Source organism: Bos javanicus, chromosome 24 (genome assembly GCF_032452875.1).
Source record: "Bos javanicus breed banteng chromosome 24, ARS-OSU_banteng_1.0, whole genome shotgun sequence".
NCBI lineage: Eukaryota > Metazoa > Chordata > Mammalia > Artiodactyla > Bovidae > Bos > Bos javanicus.
The window spans coordinates 35,502,124-35,522,860 of NC_083891.1; the positions used below are offsets into that span (position 1 = coordinate 35,502,124).

The 20,737-nt window shown below is 43.9% G+C and overlaps 2 protein-coding genes across 2 annotated transcripts in view; one reads left to right on the forward strand and one right to left on the reverse strand.

Moving 5' to 3' along the window:
• ENOSF1 (enolase superfamily member 1) overlaps positions 1 to 20,737 on the reverse strand; it is a 275,679-nt gene that overhangs the window by 159,548 nt on the left and 95,394 nt on the right. The gene's annotated exons all lie outside the window — the stretch shown is intronic.
• Positions 17,650 to 18,527, forward strand: CETN1 (centrin 1). Its single transcript, XM_061399803.1, has one exon. It carries the CDS (start codon positions 17,852 to 17,854, stop codon positions 18,368 to 18,370), a length of 519 nt encoding a protein of 172 aa, XP_061255787.1. The 5' UTR covers positions 17,650 to 17,851; the 3' UTR covers positions 18,371 to 18,527.

Genomic DNA, 20,737 nt, shown 5'->3' on the forward strand with positions numbered 1-20,737 from the left:
TCAGAGATGATTTAGTTGTATATAGAAGACCCACAGAAATTTACACATGATTAGAATTAAAATAAGATTATTAAGATTCCCAAAATATTAAATCAATACACCAAGCCAACTGGATTTCTGTTCATCAGCCAGTTAGAATATTCAAATAAATGAAAAAATATCATTAAAACTAGCAACAAAGAATAAAAGATACCTTGGAATAAGTCCAACAGAAGATGTGCAAGACTTATATGTAGAAAATCATACAACTTTTAAAAAAGACATTAAATAATACTTTCTTAAAACTAAAGAAAGAGATGCTTATAGATTTAAACACTCAATTATTTAGGACATAAATCCCCCTTCCAAATAGTTTATGGAGTCAATACAAATTGAATCAAAATCTCAAAGAGAATTCATTATGGAATTCAATAAGATGATAACTAGAATTTATAAGGAAGTCCAAACAGTCAAGAATATAGCCAAGTCAGTAATGAAAAATAAAAGGATTTTGTCCTACCAGAGATCAAAACTTACATAAAACTGTAGTAATTTAGTCAGTGAGATACAGTTTGTGCATGCGTGCTAAGTTATTTTAGTCGTATTCAACTCTGTGCAACCCTACAGACTGCAGCCAGCCAGGCTCCTCCGTCCATGGGATTCTCCAGGCAAGAATACTGGAGTGGGTTGCCATATCCTCCTCCAGGAGATCTTCCCAACCCAGGGATGGAACTTCCATCTCTTAGGTCTCCCACACTGACAGGCAGGTTCTTTACCACTAGTGCCATCTGTGTGAGATACAGGTATAGCAACAGCCAAACAGAATTAAGGGTCCAGCTCTAGAGTCAGCGTGCATGGGAACCTGATACGACCATTCCATGTATGGTGGTGAAACGGACAAAAAGGCAAATGGACCCCTATTTTACCCCGTTCAGGACAGATTAAGAAACTTAAACATGAAGAATTTCCCTGGGGATCCAGTGGTCGAGACTCCACGCTTCCAATGCAGGAAGTATGGGTTTGATTCCTGGAGGTGGAACTAAGATCCCACATGCTGCATGTGGTAACCATGAAAGAAAGAGAGAGGGAAGGAGGAAGGGAGGAAGAGAGAAAGAGAAACTTAACTGTGAAAGATAAAACTTTGAAACTTTTAGTAGAAAATACACTAAAGTAGAAACAGATCTCTCAAAGAACACATTAAAAGCACTAAGCATAAAATAAAACCTCGGAAAATCAATTCTACTATAAGTTAAAACTTTTGATAGTGAAAAAATAACAGAGAGAGAGTAAACAACAAAAAAAAGCCAGAGGGTGGGAGAAGACTTTTAGAAACATGTACGGTAAATTGTTTCTATTATCTGTGATATAACAATCTATCCCAAAACTTGCTGGCTGGAAGCAATTATTTTATTGCCCGTGATTCTGTGGGTCAGGAATCCAGGCTGAGCTCAGATGGCCAGTTCTTCTGCTTCTAGAGGCGTCAGCTGAGGTCACATGGGCACCCAGCTGGGAGCTTGGTGGGGGCTGGAACCTTCAAGACAGTCTCACACAGATGTACAGCATATGAGCCCAGGCGGCTGGAAAGACTACGGGGTGGGGCAGGGGGAGCGGGTGGAGAGGGGCTGGGCCTTCTGCTCTCCCCACATGGTCTCACCCTCGGGAGCCTCTCTCTCCACAAGGCCTCTCTCGCCAGCAGGAGGGCTGGGACTTTTCACGAGGCAGCTGGCTTCCAAGAGGGTGAAACGGAAGCTGTAAGGCCTCAAGGCTGAGGCCCAGGGGTCACACAGTCTCCCGGCTGTTCCTCTCTGTCGATCAAAGCAAGACACGGGGTCAGCTCAGACCACAGAGGAGGAGATAGAGACCCCGACTCCTGATGAAGGAAGTGGGCAGGTGCCTACAAGGATGGGAGAAATTCTGTTAGCCTTCCTGGCAGACATTCTACACACCAACAAAGTTTTAGTATCCCAAATAGGTAAAGAACTCCTGGGGTTCATCAAGAAAGAGACCCTGAAGAAGAGAAAGCAGGTATTTACAGACAAGAAAATGCGACTGGCCTGGAAATGTATAAAAAGAAGCTAACTCTCATTACTAACAGAGGAAAAAGATTAAATGGACCAAAGAACAAAAATTTAAAAGTCAGGCAAAGCCAAGTGTTGGTGGGAAATATTTAAAGAGAGGAGGAATGTAAAATGATACATTACTTTAGAAAACAATTTTGCATTACCTAGTGAGGATGAATATGCATGCATAAGCAATTCCATTCGGGAGAAATTCTTGAACATATGCCCTGAAGACCAGTACAGTTATATTCCTAGGAGCATTTTTTTGGAGAAAAAACACTAGGAACAGCCCAAATGTCAATCAACAGTAGAATGGATAAAATAATTGGGAGATTGATACTGACACACATACGCTATTGATACTGTATATAAAATATGTTTCCCTGATGTACCCAAACGTCAATCAACAACAGAATGGATAAATAATTGGGAGATTGATACTAACATACATACACTATTGATACTGTATACAAAATATGTTTCCCTGATATGCCCCAGGCAGGTTATTGCTGCTGGGTGCAGCTCACCAGGGTGACTACAGCCCTGCATCTGCTTGAGTGCTTTTTCCTGGCTCAAGTCCACTGCAAGATTGAAGGTCATCAACAGCAGGAGAGGGGACAGTCTCTTGCACAGCTCCATGGCCCCCTTCAAAGCCCCACGTCTGCTCACAACCCCTCTGCATGGCTGGACCTTCCTGCCTCCAGGCTGTGCGTGTTCTAGCCAACTAGACTCATGCTCATAAATAAAAAACTGGCAAGTTTCCCTTCCTTTTTTTTTTTTGCAGGGCCGAGCACACAGATCTTAGTTCCCCAACCAGGGATCAAACCCATGCTCCCTGCCATAGCAGCGAGTCCTAGCCACTGGATCACCAAGGAAGTCTCTTTCCTATTCCTTTTTAAAAAATTACAAATGTTATTTATTTATTTGTCTGCATGGCATGTAAGATCCTAGTTCCCCAATCAGGGCTCAAAGCCAGGGCACCCCAGCTTTGGAAGCTTGGAGTCTTAACCACTGGGCCACCAGGGAATTCCTCATTACCAGTGTTTTTGAGTATATTGTTCCCTTTTCCTCACTGTCTCTTCTAGTTACCCTCTATCCTGAAATTTGGGCTCATATGGCACCCCACTCCAGTACTCTTTCGCCTGGAAAATCCCATGGACAGAAGAGCCTGGTGGGGTGCTGTCCATGGGGTCAGTAAGAGTCCAGCACAACTGAGCGACTTCACTCTCACTTTTCACTTTCATGCATTGGAGAAAGAAATGGCAACCCACTCCAGTGTTCTTGCCTGGAGAATCCCAGGGACGGGGGAGCCTGGTGGGTTGTCGTCTATGAGGTCGCACAGAGTCGGACATGACTGAAGCAATTTAGCAGCAGCAGCAGCAGCAACTATGTGAGGGTATGTATATTTACCATATATAAGTTTTGACCTCTAAACAATAAATTGGTGAGTTTTGCCTTTTAGTGAACTTTTCATATGAATTCAATCACACTGAAGTAGTCTTCTCTGACTTTCTATTTCAACATTATGTTTTTAATATTCATCCATGGTAATGCATGTCTTGATTCGTGGGTTGGGAAGATCCCCTGGAGAAGGGTACCCATTCCAGTATTCTTGGGTTTCCCTGGTGGCTCAGATGGTAAAGAATCTGCCTGCAGTGTGGGAGACCTGGGTTCAGTCACTGGCTTGGGAAGATCCCCTGGAGGAGGGCATAGCAACCCATTCCAGTATTCTTGCCTGGAGAATCCCATGGACAGAGGAGCCTGGTGGGCTACAGTCCATGAGGTTGCAAAGAGTTGGACAAGACTGAGTGTCTAAGCACAGCACACAATGCACATCTAGGTCCATACGGTCAAAGCGATGGTTTTTCCAGTAGTCATGTACAGATGTAAGAGTTGGACCAGAAAGAAGGTTGAGCACTGAAGTATTGTTCTCTCCTATCTCTATGACCATTATTACATTAAAATATAAAGGGATCATCTCCAAAAAGCACACATTGGGGACTTCCCTGGTGGTCCAATGATAAAGACTCCACACTCCCAATGCAGGGGGTGGGCTTCCATCCCTCACTAGGAAACTAAGATGCCACATGGCCTGGTCAAAAAAAAAGAAAAAAGGCGCACAGTCTATTTAAAAGACTGTAAAATGTATCAGAGGACGTTTATTATATGCACAAGGGAGTGTTGTAGTTTAATCCTTGTTTTGTTCTTGACTTTCTGTAATTGCAAGTGGCTGGGATTTAGATGCAGTTAGCCTAGAGAATTGAAGGGGAAAAGTGGAAACAGTGACACATTTTTTTCTCTTGGGCTCCAAAATCACTGCAGACACTGACTGCAGCCATGAACTGTACTGGAAGATAGCGAAGGACAGGGAAGCCTGGTGTGCTGTAGCCCATGGGGTCGCAAAGAGTGGGACATGACTTAGTGACTGAACAACAAAAACAAGAGCCTAGAGAAGTTGCTGCTGACATAAAGGACCCTTCCTTCCTCAGCCTTTGTCCTTCAGTTCAGTTCAGTTCAGTTGCTCAGTTGTGTCTGACTCTTTGTGACCCCATGGACTGCAGCAAGCCAGGCTTCCCTGTCCATCACCAACTCCTAGAGCTTACTCAAACTCATGTCCATTGAGTCAGTGATGCCATCTAACCATCTCATCCTCTGTTGTCCCCTTCTTCTGCTGCCCTCAATCTTTCCCAGCATCAGGGTCCTTTCAAATGAGTCAGTTCTTTGCATCAGGTGGCCAAAGTACTGGAGTTTCAGCTGCAACATCAGTCCTTCCAATGAACACCCAGGACTGATCTCCTTTAGGATGGACTGGTTGGATTTCCTTGCAGTCTAAGGGACTCTCAAGAGTCTTCTCCAACACCACAGTTCAAAAGTATCAATTCTTCGGCACTCAGCTTTCTTTACAGTCCAACTCTCACATCTTTACATGACCACTGGAAAAACCATAGCCTTGACTAGACGGACCTTTGTTGACAAAGTAATGTCTCTGCTTTTGAATATGCTGTCTAGGTTGGTCATAACTTTTCTTCCAAGGAGCAAGTGTCTTTTAATTTCATGGCTGCAGTCACCATCTGCAGTGATTTTGGAGCCCCCAAAAATAAAGTTTGTCTCTGTTTCCATTGTTTCCCCATCTATTTGCCATGAAGTGATGGGACCAGATGCCATGATCTTAGTTTTCTTAATGTTGAATTTTAAGTCAAACTTTTTCACTCTCCTCTTTCGCTTTCATCAAGAGGCTCTTTAGTTCTTCGCTTTCTGCCATAAGTATGGTGTCAACTGCAAATCTGACGTTATTGATATTTCTCTTGGCAATTCTCATCCCTTTGTCCCTACACCCCATTAAACGGCCTTCCCTCACCAACACCCGTATCTGCAAAACCAGGCCAACCCCTAAGAGACCCAGGCCTGGGAGAGACAGCAGAGCAGGTCCTGGTTTCTAGAAAGTTACAGTACTAATGCCCTTCTTACAAGAAAACAGATAGCAGGCTCGTTAAATATTAAGCCATTTAGGGGAAAAAAAAAAAAAAAGGAGAAGGCAATGGCAACCCACTCCAGTACTCTTGCCTGGAAAATCCCATGGACAGAGGAGCCTGGTAGGCTTCAGTCCATGGGATCTCGAAGAGTCAGACATGACTGAGAGACTTCACTTTTACTTTTCACTTTCATGCACTGGAGAAGGAAATGGCAACCCACTCCAGGGTTTTTGCCTGGAGAATCCCAGGGACGGCTGAGCCTGGTGGCCTGCCATCTATGGGGTTGCACAGAGTTGGACACGACTGAAGTGACTTAGCAGCAGCAGCAGTAGGGAAAAAAAAAAAAAAAAAGTAACCTCTATTACATCATGGGGAGAAGGCAACAGCACCCCACTCCAGTACTCTTGCCTGGAAAACCCCATGGACGGAGGAGCCTGGTAGGCTGCAGTCCATGGGGTCGCTAAGAGTCGGACATGACTGAGCAACTTCACTTTCACTTTTCACTTTCCTGCATTGGAGAAGGAAATGGCAGCCCACTCCAGTGTTCTTGCCTGGAGAATCCCAGGGGCTTCGGGGCCTGGTGGGCTTCCGTCTATGGGGTCACACAGAGTTGGACACGACTGAAGCGACTTAGCAGCAGCAGCAGCAGCAGCATTACATCATGAAATCTATGCTAAACCAAAGCAGGATGCACTTGAAGTTCATTTTTCTGCTTCACTTTAGAAGTCCCACGTTTATTAATCCTAGGAGAAGGACAGTACTACCTCTAGCCAAACTTGGCAATTTAAACATCTGTCATTTCTACAGTGTCTGTTTTTATTTAGCGACGTTACCTGTTTCTATCCAGCGCTGTTCTATTTCGCATATGACATTTTAGTGTGTGTTCAATGTTTTGGACCATATCTATGCTACAGAGGGCAGTCACTTTAATTTATGAGTGATCCCAATTGTCACTTCCCCCAACCAGCAATGGAATTTTTCAATATCCTCAGAATAAATCCCTCCTCTGGAGCAGTAAACATAATATGACAGTGTGTCAACTACGGATTTGTTTCAAGATTATTTACTTACAATTCAACAACACTGCTGGCCCACAAGTGCCCCGTCAGCGAAAGTTGCATTGTTTGAAGTAGCTGGGGGAAACAGCCAGAGTTTCAGAATCCAAAGAATGTAGTTTTCTTAAATACCTCAGGATTACAAGATGCTATAGAACTAATAAATCCGCTCCTTAAAATAGTCCAGAAGGAATCCTTAATGTTTGAAAGTGTAGGTTATTGATGGGGAGAGAGAATGGAGTTTTGTCCCTAAGGCTCATATAACAAATATCATGAATAACTTTTTTCCACTTTCTTCTCTTTGTGATTATTTTTAAAGGATAAATTCCAGAGGCAGATAATCTTTTGGAAGAGAAAGCCGTGGTGATGAAACAAAGAGATTATCTGCAAAAACCCACTTCAGGACAACCTTTTAAGCAGCAAATATTTACCTAATGCCTATCGTTGTTTCTCAGGACAGTGGGTGGGGCTAGGTCCCCCACCTCTGGGGTGAATTGGATTCTACGGCTGTAGGTGGACCTGCCTGTCTGGTAATCTAGTGACTGAAGGGAGCAGGACATTGAGCAGCTAGGTCATTGTTTACATTTAACGCATTGTGTTAGTCACTCAGTCATGTCAGACTCTTTGTGACCGCATGGACTGTAGCCCACCAGGCTCCTCTGTCTGTGGAATTCTCCAGATAAGAATAATGGAGTGGGTTGCCATTCTCTCCTCCAAGGGATCTTCCTGACCCAAGGGATCGAACAACTCATCTCTGGTGTCTCCTTCATGGGCTGGTGGGTTCTTTACCACTGGCTGAATAATTAAACTTTGTAGCTAATGAATATTAAGTGACTAAACTGGACAGAGCCTTGACTCTGTGGTTCCTTCCAAGGGCCTATATGAGAGGAAGTTGGTGCCACACCAGGAAGAAGGAGAGAAAGATAGCGAGCTGGACAGCTTGACCAGAGGAGCACAACCTGGAGTGGCAGAACTAGGATTGGAACCCAGGGGTTTTTTTGCATATGCAAAAAAAATGCTTTATACATTATGCTAGATTTGATTGAGGGCAAGTGTGAGCTTTGATGTTGTCTAGGACTTTCACAAGGTCTAAAATAAGTAGCTCAACTGCCTTGTAGTCAAAAGACAGGGGTGGGGCATGAGATGGGATGATGATGGGAGGGGATGGGGTAGCATGAGGTGGGGTAGAGGGGTGGGTTGAGGGATGGAGGTGGAGAAGGGTTAAGAGACTATCTGAGCAGACGGGCTGAGTCTTCTGTGTGAATTGGAAAATGGCTGAGAATCTCTAACCTCAGGTGATTCACTGAGAAAATGGCAACAATAAAACATACCTTGGCGGCTTTTTGAGAAGTGAACCGAGGTAGTATATGTGTATGTAAAAATGTTTTGTAAACCATAATGCGCGACATTTCCTGAGCATTTAGGTGGACCATTGTGTTAAACACTTGACACACATTATCTCATGTAATCACCACTACAACCCTGTGAGGTTAACCATCCTGTGTTATAGGAACTTGATACTTAGCAGGCCTGCGGTCATGTGACTAATAGTGAGCGGGGCTTGCATTGCAAGGCGGTACCCAGGGCTCTGGGCCGTGCTCAAGCTCCTCATCATGCAGACGCCTGTGCACCTGGGCCGCAGGATCGCTCAGTATATACAGACTGCTGAAATAGTTGAGACAACTTGTTTCAGATTATAATGTACCCTAGAGCTGGCCCCCTGGGCTTCTCCTGTTGGGGCTACGCCTGCCGAAGTACAATGACAACAGAGGAAAGACATCTCTGTTCACTAAGATGAAGAATAGTTTCGGAATATGTTCTTAATCCTATTCCATTTATCTAGCCATTAACCCCAGCCTGTGGTGTTGGAGAAGACTCTTGAGAGTCCCTTCACTGCAAGGAGATCCAACCAGTCCATTCTGAAGGAGATCAGCCCTGGGATTTCTTTGGAAGGAATGATGCTAAAGCTGAAACTCCAGTACTTTGGCCACCTCATGCAAAGAGTTGACTCATTGGAAAAGACTCTGATGCTGGGAGGGACTGGGGGCAGGAGGAGAAGGGGACGACAAAGGATGAGATGGCTGGATGGCATCACTGACTCAATGGACGTGAGTCTGAGTGAACTCCGGGAGTTGGTGATGGACAGGGAGGCCTGGCGTGCTGTGATTCACGGGGTTGCAAAGAGCTGGACACGACTGAGCAACTGAACTGAACTGAACTGAATCCCAGCCTTGTAAATGCCGGGAGTTCCCCAGCACTAAATGTATTTGGTTTTGTGCATTCTAAATTAGTTCTGATGAACCAGGGTTTCTAAGGCGTTCTTTCCTTTGTTTTGAACAATGTGTAAGCATAAAAGAGTTTATGGCTTAGTCTCTAAAACTTGACTATGTTGTGAATTTAGGATGTTCAAAGTTTTGAATTATAAAGACAGCTAAATAATGTCTATCACTTTCTTAAGATTTGCTAAATATTCACAATCTTGATAAGGTCACAAAGACAGGTCTGCAGTGAAATATGTATCTTTCTCACCTTTTTCAACCTGACTCGATGGATGAGTTTGAAGTGGAAGTTTACATCTGAGAGCCAACTTTTTCCCCTTGCCTGATGCCCATCTGTTATCCTTAAAATCTTACTGAAAATGCCTCTATGAGATTCTTAGAGGATGTGGAGCTTTCAAATTAACTAACTATGGGCTCTCACTATGCACTGAAGCTTGAAATCATTCTGGCAGACCAACATTTTTATGAGATGTAAGTGAAAACAATACCATGAGTAAACCACTGCATGTCCATTCTAAGCTTTGTCCCATGCACCACACTCAAGGAAAAAGAAACCCTGACCTATGCCAAAGGAAAAAAAAAAAAGAGAACATGGATTTCAGATAAGAATGATCCAGAAACCAAAGGAATTTGGAAAGGACTGTGTGGATGCAAATATAGAACTTGAAGGAAAGGAGGGGGACCAGCATTCCGGGTGATGAGCCTACTGAGTTTCAACAGATGTTTTCGCCAACATCTAAATGAGAAACCTCCATGGGGACGGTCAGTTGCCAACTGGAGAAAGGATGAGAGGACATCATCTCCTCCTGCTCTGACTGCATGCCTTTCCTATTTAGAGGCGAGAGTGGGAATATGATTACTTGTTGGTGAAGGGATTTCTAGTGGCTGCTTCAGCAGAGACTCACATGATCTATTGGTTTCCTTGAACGTTTTGTTTGCTGACACAACTGCTAAACTTTGAGAGGCAGTGGCACTATAATTCAGTTCAGAAGCTTCTTTTTAAATGTATATTGTGGGAAACTCCCTGGATGTCCAGTGGTTAAGGCTCTGCTTCTACTGCAGGGGGCCATGGGTTCAATCATTGGTGGGGATGTTAGGATCCCAAATGCTGCTTGGCGAGGCCAAAAATAAATAAATAAGGGAGAAGATGCAGTATATTCAGCACCACGCCTGAATATAATACAATAGAATATAAAATATAATACTATAATATAATCTATGTTGCCAATATTGTTTTATTAGCAATATAAATTTGCCAATAAAGCAGTAACTATAAATAACTCTATATTGCAGGCATGAAAGTGACTTTTGGTCAAAATCCACTTCTCAAAATTTTTGTTAATGCAAATCCTTCTTCCTAAAAGGCCTACATTTTCTGTACCATCTCCTGGCACTTTCATTTGGTTTCTCCAGTTCTCAGTAAGTCTGGGAACAGAGTTCTGGGGAACTGATAACAGGGCAGTTGTCCTATGTGGAGGAGGGGCACAGTCCCCGCTGTTCTGCTTCCTCAGGGTCCAAGCTTGGGGCCCAGGAATAACCTCTAGGACCCTACCTGGATCGGCCTCACTGCCAGTCACAGGGGAGAGTCCTCTATTCCCAAGGGGGTGGTGGTGGAAAAGGCCACAGGGATGTGACAGGCAGACTGAGCGCTTCTCCTTCCATGCGGGCTCAGGGGAAGAGAATCACCCAGATGACTGCTCTATCTGCAGTTCACTGTCCCTATGGGAGGGCCCCATAGCAGGGTCCATCCTTGGATAAAGATAGTGATGCGAACCTATTTGCAGGGCAGAGATAGAGATAGAGACGTAGAGAACTGACTCTGGACACAGCAGGGGAAGGAGAGGGTGGGATGAGTTGAGAGAGTACACTGATATACTGTGTGTAAAATAACTAGCTAGCAGGAAGCAGCTGTATAGCACAGGGAGCTCAGCTCAGTGTTGTGTGATGACCTGGAAGGGTGCGAATGGGGGTGGGTGGGATGGAGGCTTAAGAGGGAGGGGATATGTGTATACTTGTGTCTGATTTGCATTGTTGTACAGCAGAAACCAGCACAACTTTGTAATTATCCTCCAATTAAAAAAAAAAAAAAGATATTAATACTGTGCTAGTAAAGTAATGCTCAAAATCTCCAAGCCAGGCTTCAGCAACACGTGAACCGTGAATTTCCAGATGTTCAAGCTGGGTTTAGAAAAGGCAGAGGAACCAGAGATCAAATTGCCAACATCCACTGAATCATCGAAAAAGCAAGAGAGTTCCAGAAAAACATCTATTTCTGCTTTATTGATTATACCAAAGCCTTTGACTGTGTGGATCACAAGGAACTGTGGAAAATTCTGAAAGAGATGGGAATATCAGAATACCTGATCTGCCTCTTGAGAAATCTGTATGCAGGTCAGGAAGCAACAGTTAGAACTGGACATGGAACAACAGACTGTTTCCAAATAGGAAAAGGAGTACGTCAAGGCTGTATATTGTCACCCTGCTTGTTTAACTTCTACGCAGAGTACATCATGAGAAACGCTGGGCTGGAAGAAGCACAAGCTGGAATCAAGATTGCCGGGAGAAATATCAATAACCTCAGATATGCCAATGACATCACCCTTATGGCAGAAAGTGAAGAAGAACTAAAAAGCCTCTTGATGAAGGTGAAAGAGGAGAGTGAAAATGTTGGCTTAAAGCTCAACATTCAGAAAACGAAGATCATGGCATCTGGTCCCATCACTTCATGGGAAATAGATGGGGAAACAGTGGAAACAGTGTCAGACTTTATTTTTCTGGGCTCCAAAATCACTGCAGATGGTGATTGCAGCCATGAAATTAAAAGACGCTTACTTCTTGGAAGAAAAGTTATGACCAACCTAGATAGCATATTGAAAAGCAGAGACATTACTTTGCCAACAAAGGTCCATCTAGTCAAGGCTATGGTTTTTCCAGTAGTCATGTATGGATGTGAGAGTTGGACTGTGAAGAAAGCTGAACACCAAAGAATTGATGCTTTTGAACTGTGGTGTTGGAGAAGACTCTTGAGAGTCCCTTGGACTGCAAGGAGATCCAACCAGTCCATTCTGAAGGAGATCAGCCCTGGGATTTCTTTGGAAGGAATGATGCTAAAGCTGAAACTCCAGTACTTTGGCCACCTCATGTGAAGAGTTGACTCATTGGAAAAGACTCTGATATGGGGAGGGATTGGGGGCAGGAGGAGAAAAGGATGACAGAGGATGAGATGGCAGGATGGCATCACTGACTCGATGGACATGAGTCTGAGTGAACTCCAGGAGCTGGTGATGGACAGGGAGGCCTGGCGTGCTGTGATTCATGGGGTCGCAAAGAGTCGGACACGACTGAGTGACTGAACTGAACTGATACTGTGCTAAAGCAGCTAGGCATGAACAGGCTTGAGGCCAGATTTCAATTTTCCCTCTGTCTGTCCTTTTCTCTGAGAAGTGTCCTTACTAGTTGAACTCCAGTGATTGATATGAGGCCTGGACAAACACCAGGTTCAGCCTGATTTGCTTTTCACAAGACCCGTTTTCTTGGGCCTGCGCGGTTATTTTGTTTTGGGTGTTGTTTTTTTATTTTTTACTTTCAAGGTCTTTTAAAAGGGTACGAACTCCCCAGGTCACTGCTAATCCCTAATACATCCTTAACCATGCAGGCCACTTGGCTCATTCTGTGTCACTCAAACCCCCGTGGGCTTTTGACCTTTCCCTGCCTGGTAAGCAGAAAATTCTCCTTAGTTAACACAAGAGTCAGCTTTTGACGCTGAAGTCTCAGGGGCCTTGGATAATGAAAGAAGGTGGATCAAAGAAGAAACTAATAGCTTAGTCTATGAGATATTTTAAAAATCCGGCTAAGCCACTCTCATTCCTCTTGGTTCTGCATTTTCTGTTGTGTGCCTGGACTTGGGGGAGCCCTCCAGAGACTCCTTACAGGGTGGTCAACTGCTGGATCATAAACCTTTTGAGGTTCTGCGTTGTTTATGTCAACACAGATTGTGTCTTTCTCGGCTTGTTACCATCAGAACAGTGTCTGAGTAGGGCTAATGTGGCCTCTGGGAAGAGAAGGCAGCCATTCTTTCAATGGATGCAATTCATTTTAGCCCACAAGTTCCACATTTTGGAACTTCAATTGGAGATTCATTGATCTTCCTTCTTCTCCTCCTCACATTTTTCCTTCCTTCTTCAACACCCAAATCCAAATGATGTATAAGTGGAGCAGGTCTTGGCTGGGAAGAGTAGGGAACATTGGCCATCTTTACGTTTTTCACCACAAACTCCACAATAGATCTGAGTTTGCTAAAACATACAAGGTTATTCTAGTCCCTATGATGTGTGTGACTGCTCAGTCATGTCTAAATCTTTATGACCCCATGACTTGTAGCCCACCAGGCTCTTCTGTCCATTGAATTTCCCAGGCAAGACTATTGCAGGAAGGGGGACCCCTTTCAGGGCCCAAAACTGGGCTCTCGTCTAACACTTGGAAATGACTTGTCCGAGGAGACACACGTGCTGACAAAGCAAGAGATTTTATTGGGAAAGGGCACCTGGGTGGAGAGCAGTAGGGTAAGAGAACCCAGGAGAACTGCTCTGCTGCGTGGCTCACAGACTCGGGTTTTATGGTGATGGGATTAGTTTCCGGGTGGTCTTTGGCCAATCATTCTAATTCAGAGTCTTTCCTGGTGGCGCATGCACACATCGCTCAGCCAAGATGGATGCTAGCGAGAGGGATTCTGGGAAGTGGACGGACACGTGGTGTCTCCTTTCGATCTTTCCCGAACTCTTCCGGTTGGTGGTGGCTTATTAGTTCCGTATTCCTTTTCAGGATCCCCTGTCATAAAACAACTCATGCAAATGGTTACTATGGTGCCTGGCCAGGGTGGTTTCAATCAGTGTGCTTCCCCTAACAAGACTACTGGAGTGGGTAGCCATTTCCTTCTCCAAGGGATCTTTCCAACCCAGAGATTGAACCTGAGTCTCTTGCATCTCCTGCATTGGCAGGTGGATTCTTTACCACTGAGCCACCTGAGAAGCCCATATTCTAATCCCTGGAGGTATACTTAAAGTCACCAAATAAGCATTTTTTCTTGAAAGGAATCAAATTTGTTCAATGATCAGTCATTTAAAACTATACTACAACCAGCAAGTGTGCAATGAAACAGAAAGCAAAATTTACTTTTTAAAAAGACCAAACACAGGATTATAAAGATATTTCATTCTTGGTGTAGGCTTCTTTCAAATGTTCCCCTAGATCCCATGGGAGTGTTTTAGATTTCCTTTGCTATTAGGAGTATCCGGGTGAAAGTTTGAGAAGCAGTGTGAGATTCTGGTAAATTCTTTTCTAAAACACAGTCTGCTTTTGTATCTGAGAGTCGTTCTTTATTTCTGGGGTTCGTGGAATGAGAAATTATGTAGCCCTTGGCTGGACACTTTAAGTCTGTTCCTGGGCTTGCCAAAAAGGCCTGGGTTGAGTCACTGGACTGGACTTTGTATTCCCACTCTGAGACCACCGGGATTGTAAAACTTGCTGCTGAGTCTTTCTCGTAAATAGCCCCATGTAGTCACGAATAAATAGTTTCGTTCTGTTATTGTTGGTTTGGGGGCCACCCCCCTACACACACAGTTATCCTGCTTATGTAGACTCATCAAGCATCGGCATTCTTTCTGTTCTGCATTTGTTGGAAAGTAAATAGGCAGCAATAAAGCAATTTTATTATGCATATTTTCTGCCTTGGGTGGCACCTGGAATTTGCTGACTTTGCTGAGCACAACTTAAATTTTAAAAGGCTCCTGTGCCTCACCTTATTCATGCCATGCAAGTCAGATGGAAAACCAAATAATTAGAATAAGCAAGCTGCGTGGGTCCTTTCTCTTGCTGTCAACTGACTCCAGACCCTGCTGTGGAATTCCAGCAGCTCTTTCCCCCCACCTTCTAGCTGCTAATCTTCCATGACCAGATCTAAACAACCACCTTGCCTCCTCTCCCCGTCTTAAATAATCAACAACTGAGCATAATACCTAGGACACGGTGGTACAAAAAATGTTGAGAGCAGAGAACAAAACCACTCCTAACCATTGATTTTCAGAATATCTCATTCACTTTAGGTCGGTCTTCTTTGACTTTGAAAAGTGACTTTAAAACATTGAAGCTGATTTTCACAAGCATTATATAGATTCTGACTAATGCCAACCAAAAACACTTTGCCCAAACTGCTTCCCACTAACTTGTGCCCAAAGGGGACAAGGTGAAGCAGAATTGAAGAACAGAGGTAAACTCCAGACGTATTGCTCTTTCTTTCAGTGACTCAACGCGGAAAGGGACCCTGTCTGAGATCCCACAAACTCCTGTTAACCTTTCTAGGCAAGATGCTAAATCGCTGTTTGACTTAGGGCAGAAACTCAGTATCATATAACTTCCCAGTGATCCTGCATTTTGGTAATGACTTCAGCTTTTGGAGAAAGCAGCATGGTTTGGTGAACGAAGCCTCAGCATCAGACTCAGACCAGCCAAAGTTTAAATCCCACAGCCATCATTGCACCACTGGATATGTGACAAGTCCTCCCAGGCCTCTTTTTTTTTCCTCTGCAAAATGAGAAATGATTTCAAGGATTTAATAAGACAACAGATGAGACGAGGAAGCCCAGTGCTAGGCACACACTGAGTGTAAGGTTCCCTTCTTTTTTATTTTTATTTTTTTTCCCTTCTTTTTTAAAACCAGATTGCTGACAACGAACATAAAGTAACTCCCCACCAAGAGCTGACTTTGGCCAAGCGCGCTGTTTTCTGCGAAGGGAACTCTTGGTGGCCTTTGGTTGTGACCGCTGATCCCACACATCTGGAAACTATGACAACTGTTTTGCTTTGAGCTCAGCTTGGCCCAAATGTAGCTCTATATAAAGCAGCTTCTATCCCTCAGTTTTTTCCAACACATCATAGCTTGGCTTGAATTTGGGCAGAAGAGTGGGTGTCAAAAGAAATGCACAAGGTCTTGGAGGAATTCACATTCAACTAATAGTCACCCAGCCCAGGATGGCCCCTGGATAGCTCCCTATAGTAACTGCCCATGGCGTAGTTCCTTCAACACTCGCAGGCGCCTAGTAGGAAGCTCTATAATTATGCCTATTTTGCGGATGTCTCAGCTGAGGCTGGGAGGTTAAGTGGCTTTCTCAAGGTCACAGAAATAATAAGGTTTGGGATAAGATCCCGGGCTTTCGGACCTGGTAAAGAAAATAGGAGGATTTTCTGGGTTGGAGGATGAGCAGTGGCAGTGTCTGCCCCTGCCAAAGTCTATTTTGAGTTGACGCCACCTGTGACAACATCTGCTGGAGGTGGGGATATTGGGAGGAACATCCCAGGTATTTTGCCTGGACCTTTGGAAACCCTGTACCCAGGCCCTCTGTCCATCATGTCACATATCGACTGGGGCAGGTAGTGAGATCTGGCTAGTTAAACATGTCATGTAAAACAATATCTGATCAGTAATTTAAAAAACAATTTGTAAAACTCTGTTAGCATAATTTAATCTTTGCGGTTTTTTGTTTGTTTCATTTTGACAATTCAGAAGTATTTTTTTTAAAAAAAGAAATACTTTAAGCCCAACATTAATGCCATTCATTTAACTCAGCAATATTTATTGCTCTACTTAATATATGTCAAGCACTGTTCTAGATGCTGAAGATACAAAAACTCTTCAATTAAAACACTTGAAAGTGCCCTTTCTTATCACTGATCAAATAGTGATAAACTGAGGGATTTTTTTAAAATAAAAAGAATGCTAAAATTGTCCATTTTCTGTTTTTTTAACTATTTAAAGACATACAGAGCAATTCTTTTTTTAACCACCAAAAGCAGTAATAGTTTATTTGAACTGTTTCTAATTATTTAGAAAGAAACACTCATTTTTAAATTTATGTGATGGAGAAACCCTGAAGATGTCCAGACTTGGATCAGACAAAAATGACTGAGTCCTAGGCCTACAGAACGGTTTTAAACACAGTTCCCTTACGGGCTTACTTGATGAATTTGCTCTTTCTTTTCACCTGCAAAGCATCCATTTTCCTCTCACCCTTTGTTCTCAGGAGGCAATGTTGAGGCCCAACACACTCTGCATGACCTCCTCCTGTGTCCAGTGCCCGAGCAGAGTGTGGGTTTCAGCACAGCCTCGACTGGATGACAACAGTGAGAGTAATATGCTGCCAGAGTTTCTTTAAAAAAAAAATACCAGAAAGCAGGCTTGCTGCTCCCCTCTCTCCAAATCAAAGCCTCCTGAATAGAATAATGATTGTTATTCAAGCGCAATTATACCGAGCCCTTAGAATTGAAACACTGAAAGTAAGTCTTCTATTCGGATATTGCATTTCATATTTCAGCATATGCCAAATAAGCTAGTGATGTTTTTATTATTGTTGAGTGTAATGTCAGTAGACAAAGTCCTACAAATTTTCTACATAACTTTTTCCATCTTATCTGTTTTCCATTTACATCGACTTGAATTTGCAGTGTGACTTTTAATATTCTCTTTCTTCCCGCACATTTTATGCCAAGGGATCAAACTCAATCCTGAGTATCCTAAATGTACCCTCAGACCAAGTGGGTGGCTTTTTGTTTGTTTGTTTTGGTGTATTTTGTTTGTTTTTTAATTTGTATGGAAAAGGAAAGAGGGAAAAACCTACAAATAAGCCTACAAACCTAGTCCTGTGAATGCTGACAAATGGCCTGGAAAGAGCAACTGCCAGCACGTTTGAGGAGACCACGTGGTTACAGGCAGTTCTTGCCGGCTCGGGTCTCAGCTCGAGGAAAGTGGGTAATAACCGAGGGAACTGTGACTGTAACGTATGTCAGCTCTGGCAGATGGGGTGGGCTTAGCGAGCAGGGTCCCCTGGGTACCACAAGGAACGCAGTTGGGAAGGCTTGAGCCGAGGCCCTGAGCCCGTGTTCCTGGCAGGAGTGCCCGAGCGCCAGCGCGGTGAACACAAGCGTTAAGGACCAACCGCCGCCGTCGCCGCAGGATGGCTTCCAGCTACAGGAAGCCCACCGTGGCCTCCACCAGCCAGAAAAGAAAGGTGGGGCCTAAGCCCGAGCTCACTGAAGAGCAAAAGCAAGAAGTTCGCGAAGCGTTCGACCTCTTCGATGCCGACGGCAGCGGCACCATCGACGTGAAGGAGCTCAAAGTGGCCATGAGGGCGCTGGGCTTTGAACCCAGGAAGGAGGAGATGAAGAGGATGATCGCCGACGTGGACAAAGAAGGCACGGGGAAGATCAGCTTCAACGACTTCTTGGCCGTGATGACTCAGAAGATGGCTGAGAAAGACACCAAGGAAGAAATCCTGAAGGCGTTCAGGCTCTTTGATGATGACGAGACCGGGAAAATCTCTTTCAAAAACCTGAAGCGTGTGGCCAAAGAGTTGGGAGAAAACCTCACAGATGAAGAGCTCCAGGAAATGATTGACGAAGCTGACCGAGATGGAGACGGCGAAGTGAACGAGGATGAGTTTCTTCGCATCATGAAAAAGACCAACCTCTATTGAGTTCCCTCCCGAAAGCATGTGTAGGGAAATTGAGTAATTGGCTGACTTCCCTGCTTCTCGATTTGTGAAACCTCCAGCCATCTCTCCTCTTAACCCCAGTTTGTCTAGATAGTTCTATTTCCAAATCTCTAGCTCAATTATAGAATTTTCAAATGCTTTTAGCGTTGAGTTTTGGTTTTCATTCCCAAGAGCGGACCTGGGTTGAATCAAGGGTCCTGAAACTTCTCTTCAGGCACCATTTGCCTTGCACTGGTGGACACCCTTTAAACTGAAGGTGAGGTGGCTTCTTGAGACAATTAGCATTGTGGTTCCCTTGTTGTTTCTTTGGTATTCTTAAATTTATCTTGCTTCCTGTATTATTGCTTACATTTAAGTTGTTCTCACAAGATGAGGTGAAGTCACCAACAGGCCATCCAGCCATTGATTCTCACTTAACTGACTGGTTTGAAGGAAAACAGTGCAGCCACTTATGGGCTCAGAAAAGGTATTGTTCCAAAAGATACACTTGTCTTTGGCTAGTGGTAAATGGTGCAACTTAAATTATCCTCTGGCTTCATCACAGGCATAGACTCTTGATTTGTGTGTACCTTACCTACTATGGATTATCCAGGGCCACGACGTATTCTTGGGCTACAGAATAAAAAGAAAATTTACTATTGGCCCAAGCAAAGTATGATTGCTTAAGAGATTAAGCTACTAATGACTTTGTGTAAATGTTTGCAAATGTAAGATCTGAGCTTAGGAAGTAGTTAAAAAAACTATAATACACGTTGAACTAATCTGTCTTTGAAAAGATAGTGTTTCAGTTATTAGACCAACTATACTATAACTTTAGTCATTTCATTACCGCTTTATTAGAAGCCACTGCCTACCTTCTAATTCTTAGAACGTCTTGTTTCCTGATACTTAATCTCCTCTCTTGTGGTATATAGTTGATTCCCTAAAGTCTGGCATATAAGTATTTATGTTATGATCCCAAGAAACTATTCATTGTGACTTGTGTTTGCATTAATACTACTTGTCCTCTGTTATAAATTAAACCTTTCTTGTTTTGAAGTAAGATACCTACCCTTTTGAACATCTGCAAATATGAAGTTAGAAGTTAAATAATATAACCATGGGAAAATACTATAATCTGCTGAGATAGAGGACAAATGTTTTGATAATAGGCAATGAAACTACCAAAACAAGCAGGATATTTTGGTGACAACCTAAATTAAACCTTCATACAAAGTCCCATTAAAATAAATGCTGAAATTCTGGAAAAATTTTCACATGCTTTGCCAGCAATTTTACCCTTCAGAGGGCTGTTAATGTAATCAGGAAAACTACTACTCTGGGTTTAATTCTCATTAACAGGGACTAATTTGTCAGAGCAGCAGGACTGGCTGAAGTGATGGGTATGTGGGCATTTACTGTGAGAAAGGATTTTGCTGAGGTAGCTGGCACAGGGCAGGGAAACTCACCCAGACTGCAGATGCTAACAGTTCAGGTTCAAGGTCTTCGTGTGGATTCAGGTGCAGTTGGAGGGGATTCAGGTTCAGCTTGGGTCAAGCATCAGTGGGAGGGGCCTGGTCTGAGGGTAAGGGGAGGATTGTGGCATTCTGGGAAATAAGAGTTCCTGGCATCCCGCTGACCAGAGTCTTGGCCCAAAGAAGTACATATGGATCAAGGTAGAAAAACCAGAAACAAAGTTGGCAGAAACTAGGAGAAAGGGTCAGAGTTTCAGCCAGCTGGACTGGGTTCAGTCTTGGCTCCCGGCCCAGCAGAGGATAGAAGTGAAAACCAGGAACTGGGGCTGAAGCCCAGTAATCAGGCTGCTCGAACACCGTGGGGTTAACTGTGGAGGCTGTAGCCTAGGACTTCAAGGGTCGGCATAAGGACACAGTCCATCCCACACACAGGAAGTAGGAATAGTAGTAGTCGTAGTCACTGTGTTGTGTCTGACTCTTTGCGACCCCATGGACTGTAGCCCGCCAGGCTCCTCTGTCCATGGAATTCTCCAGGCAAGAATACTGGAGTGGGTAGCCATTCCCGTCTTCAGGGGATCCTCCCAACTCAGGAATCGAACCTGGGTCTCCTGTATTGCAGGCAGATTCTTTACCATCTGAGCCATGAGGGAAGCACACACAGGAAGGGGGCTCCTTATTTCTGAATATTTCTGAGCCCCATTCACTGCTAAGGAAGAACCTCTCAATGGACTATTATTAGTCTTGCTTCTCAGTAGGCTCATATTCTGGGGGATGGAGGGTAAAGTTGAGATAGGGAGACAACTACATTGACATTTGAATTTTTAAAATATTTACTTATTTTGGCTGCACTGGGTCTCACATTGCAGCATGTGAGATCTAGTTCCCTGACCAGGGA

Excerpts from the sequence above, each read along its gene's own strand:
- CETN1 (XM_061399803.1), top strand. The coding sequence starts at position 17,852 with ATGGCTTCCAGCTACAGGAAGCCCACCGTGGCCTCCACCAGCCAGAAA.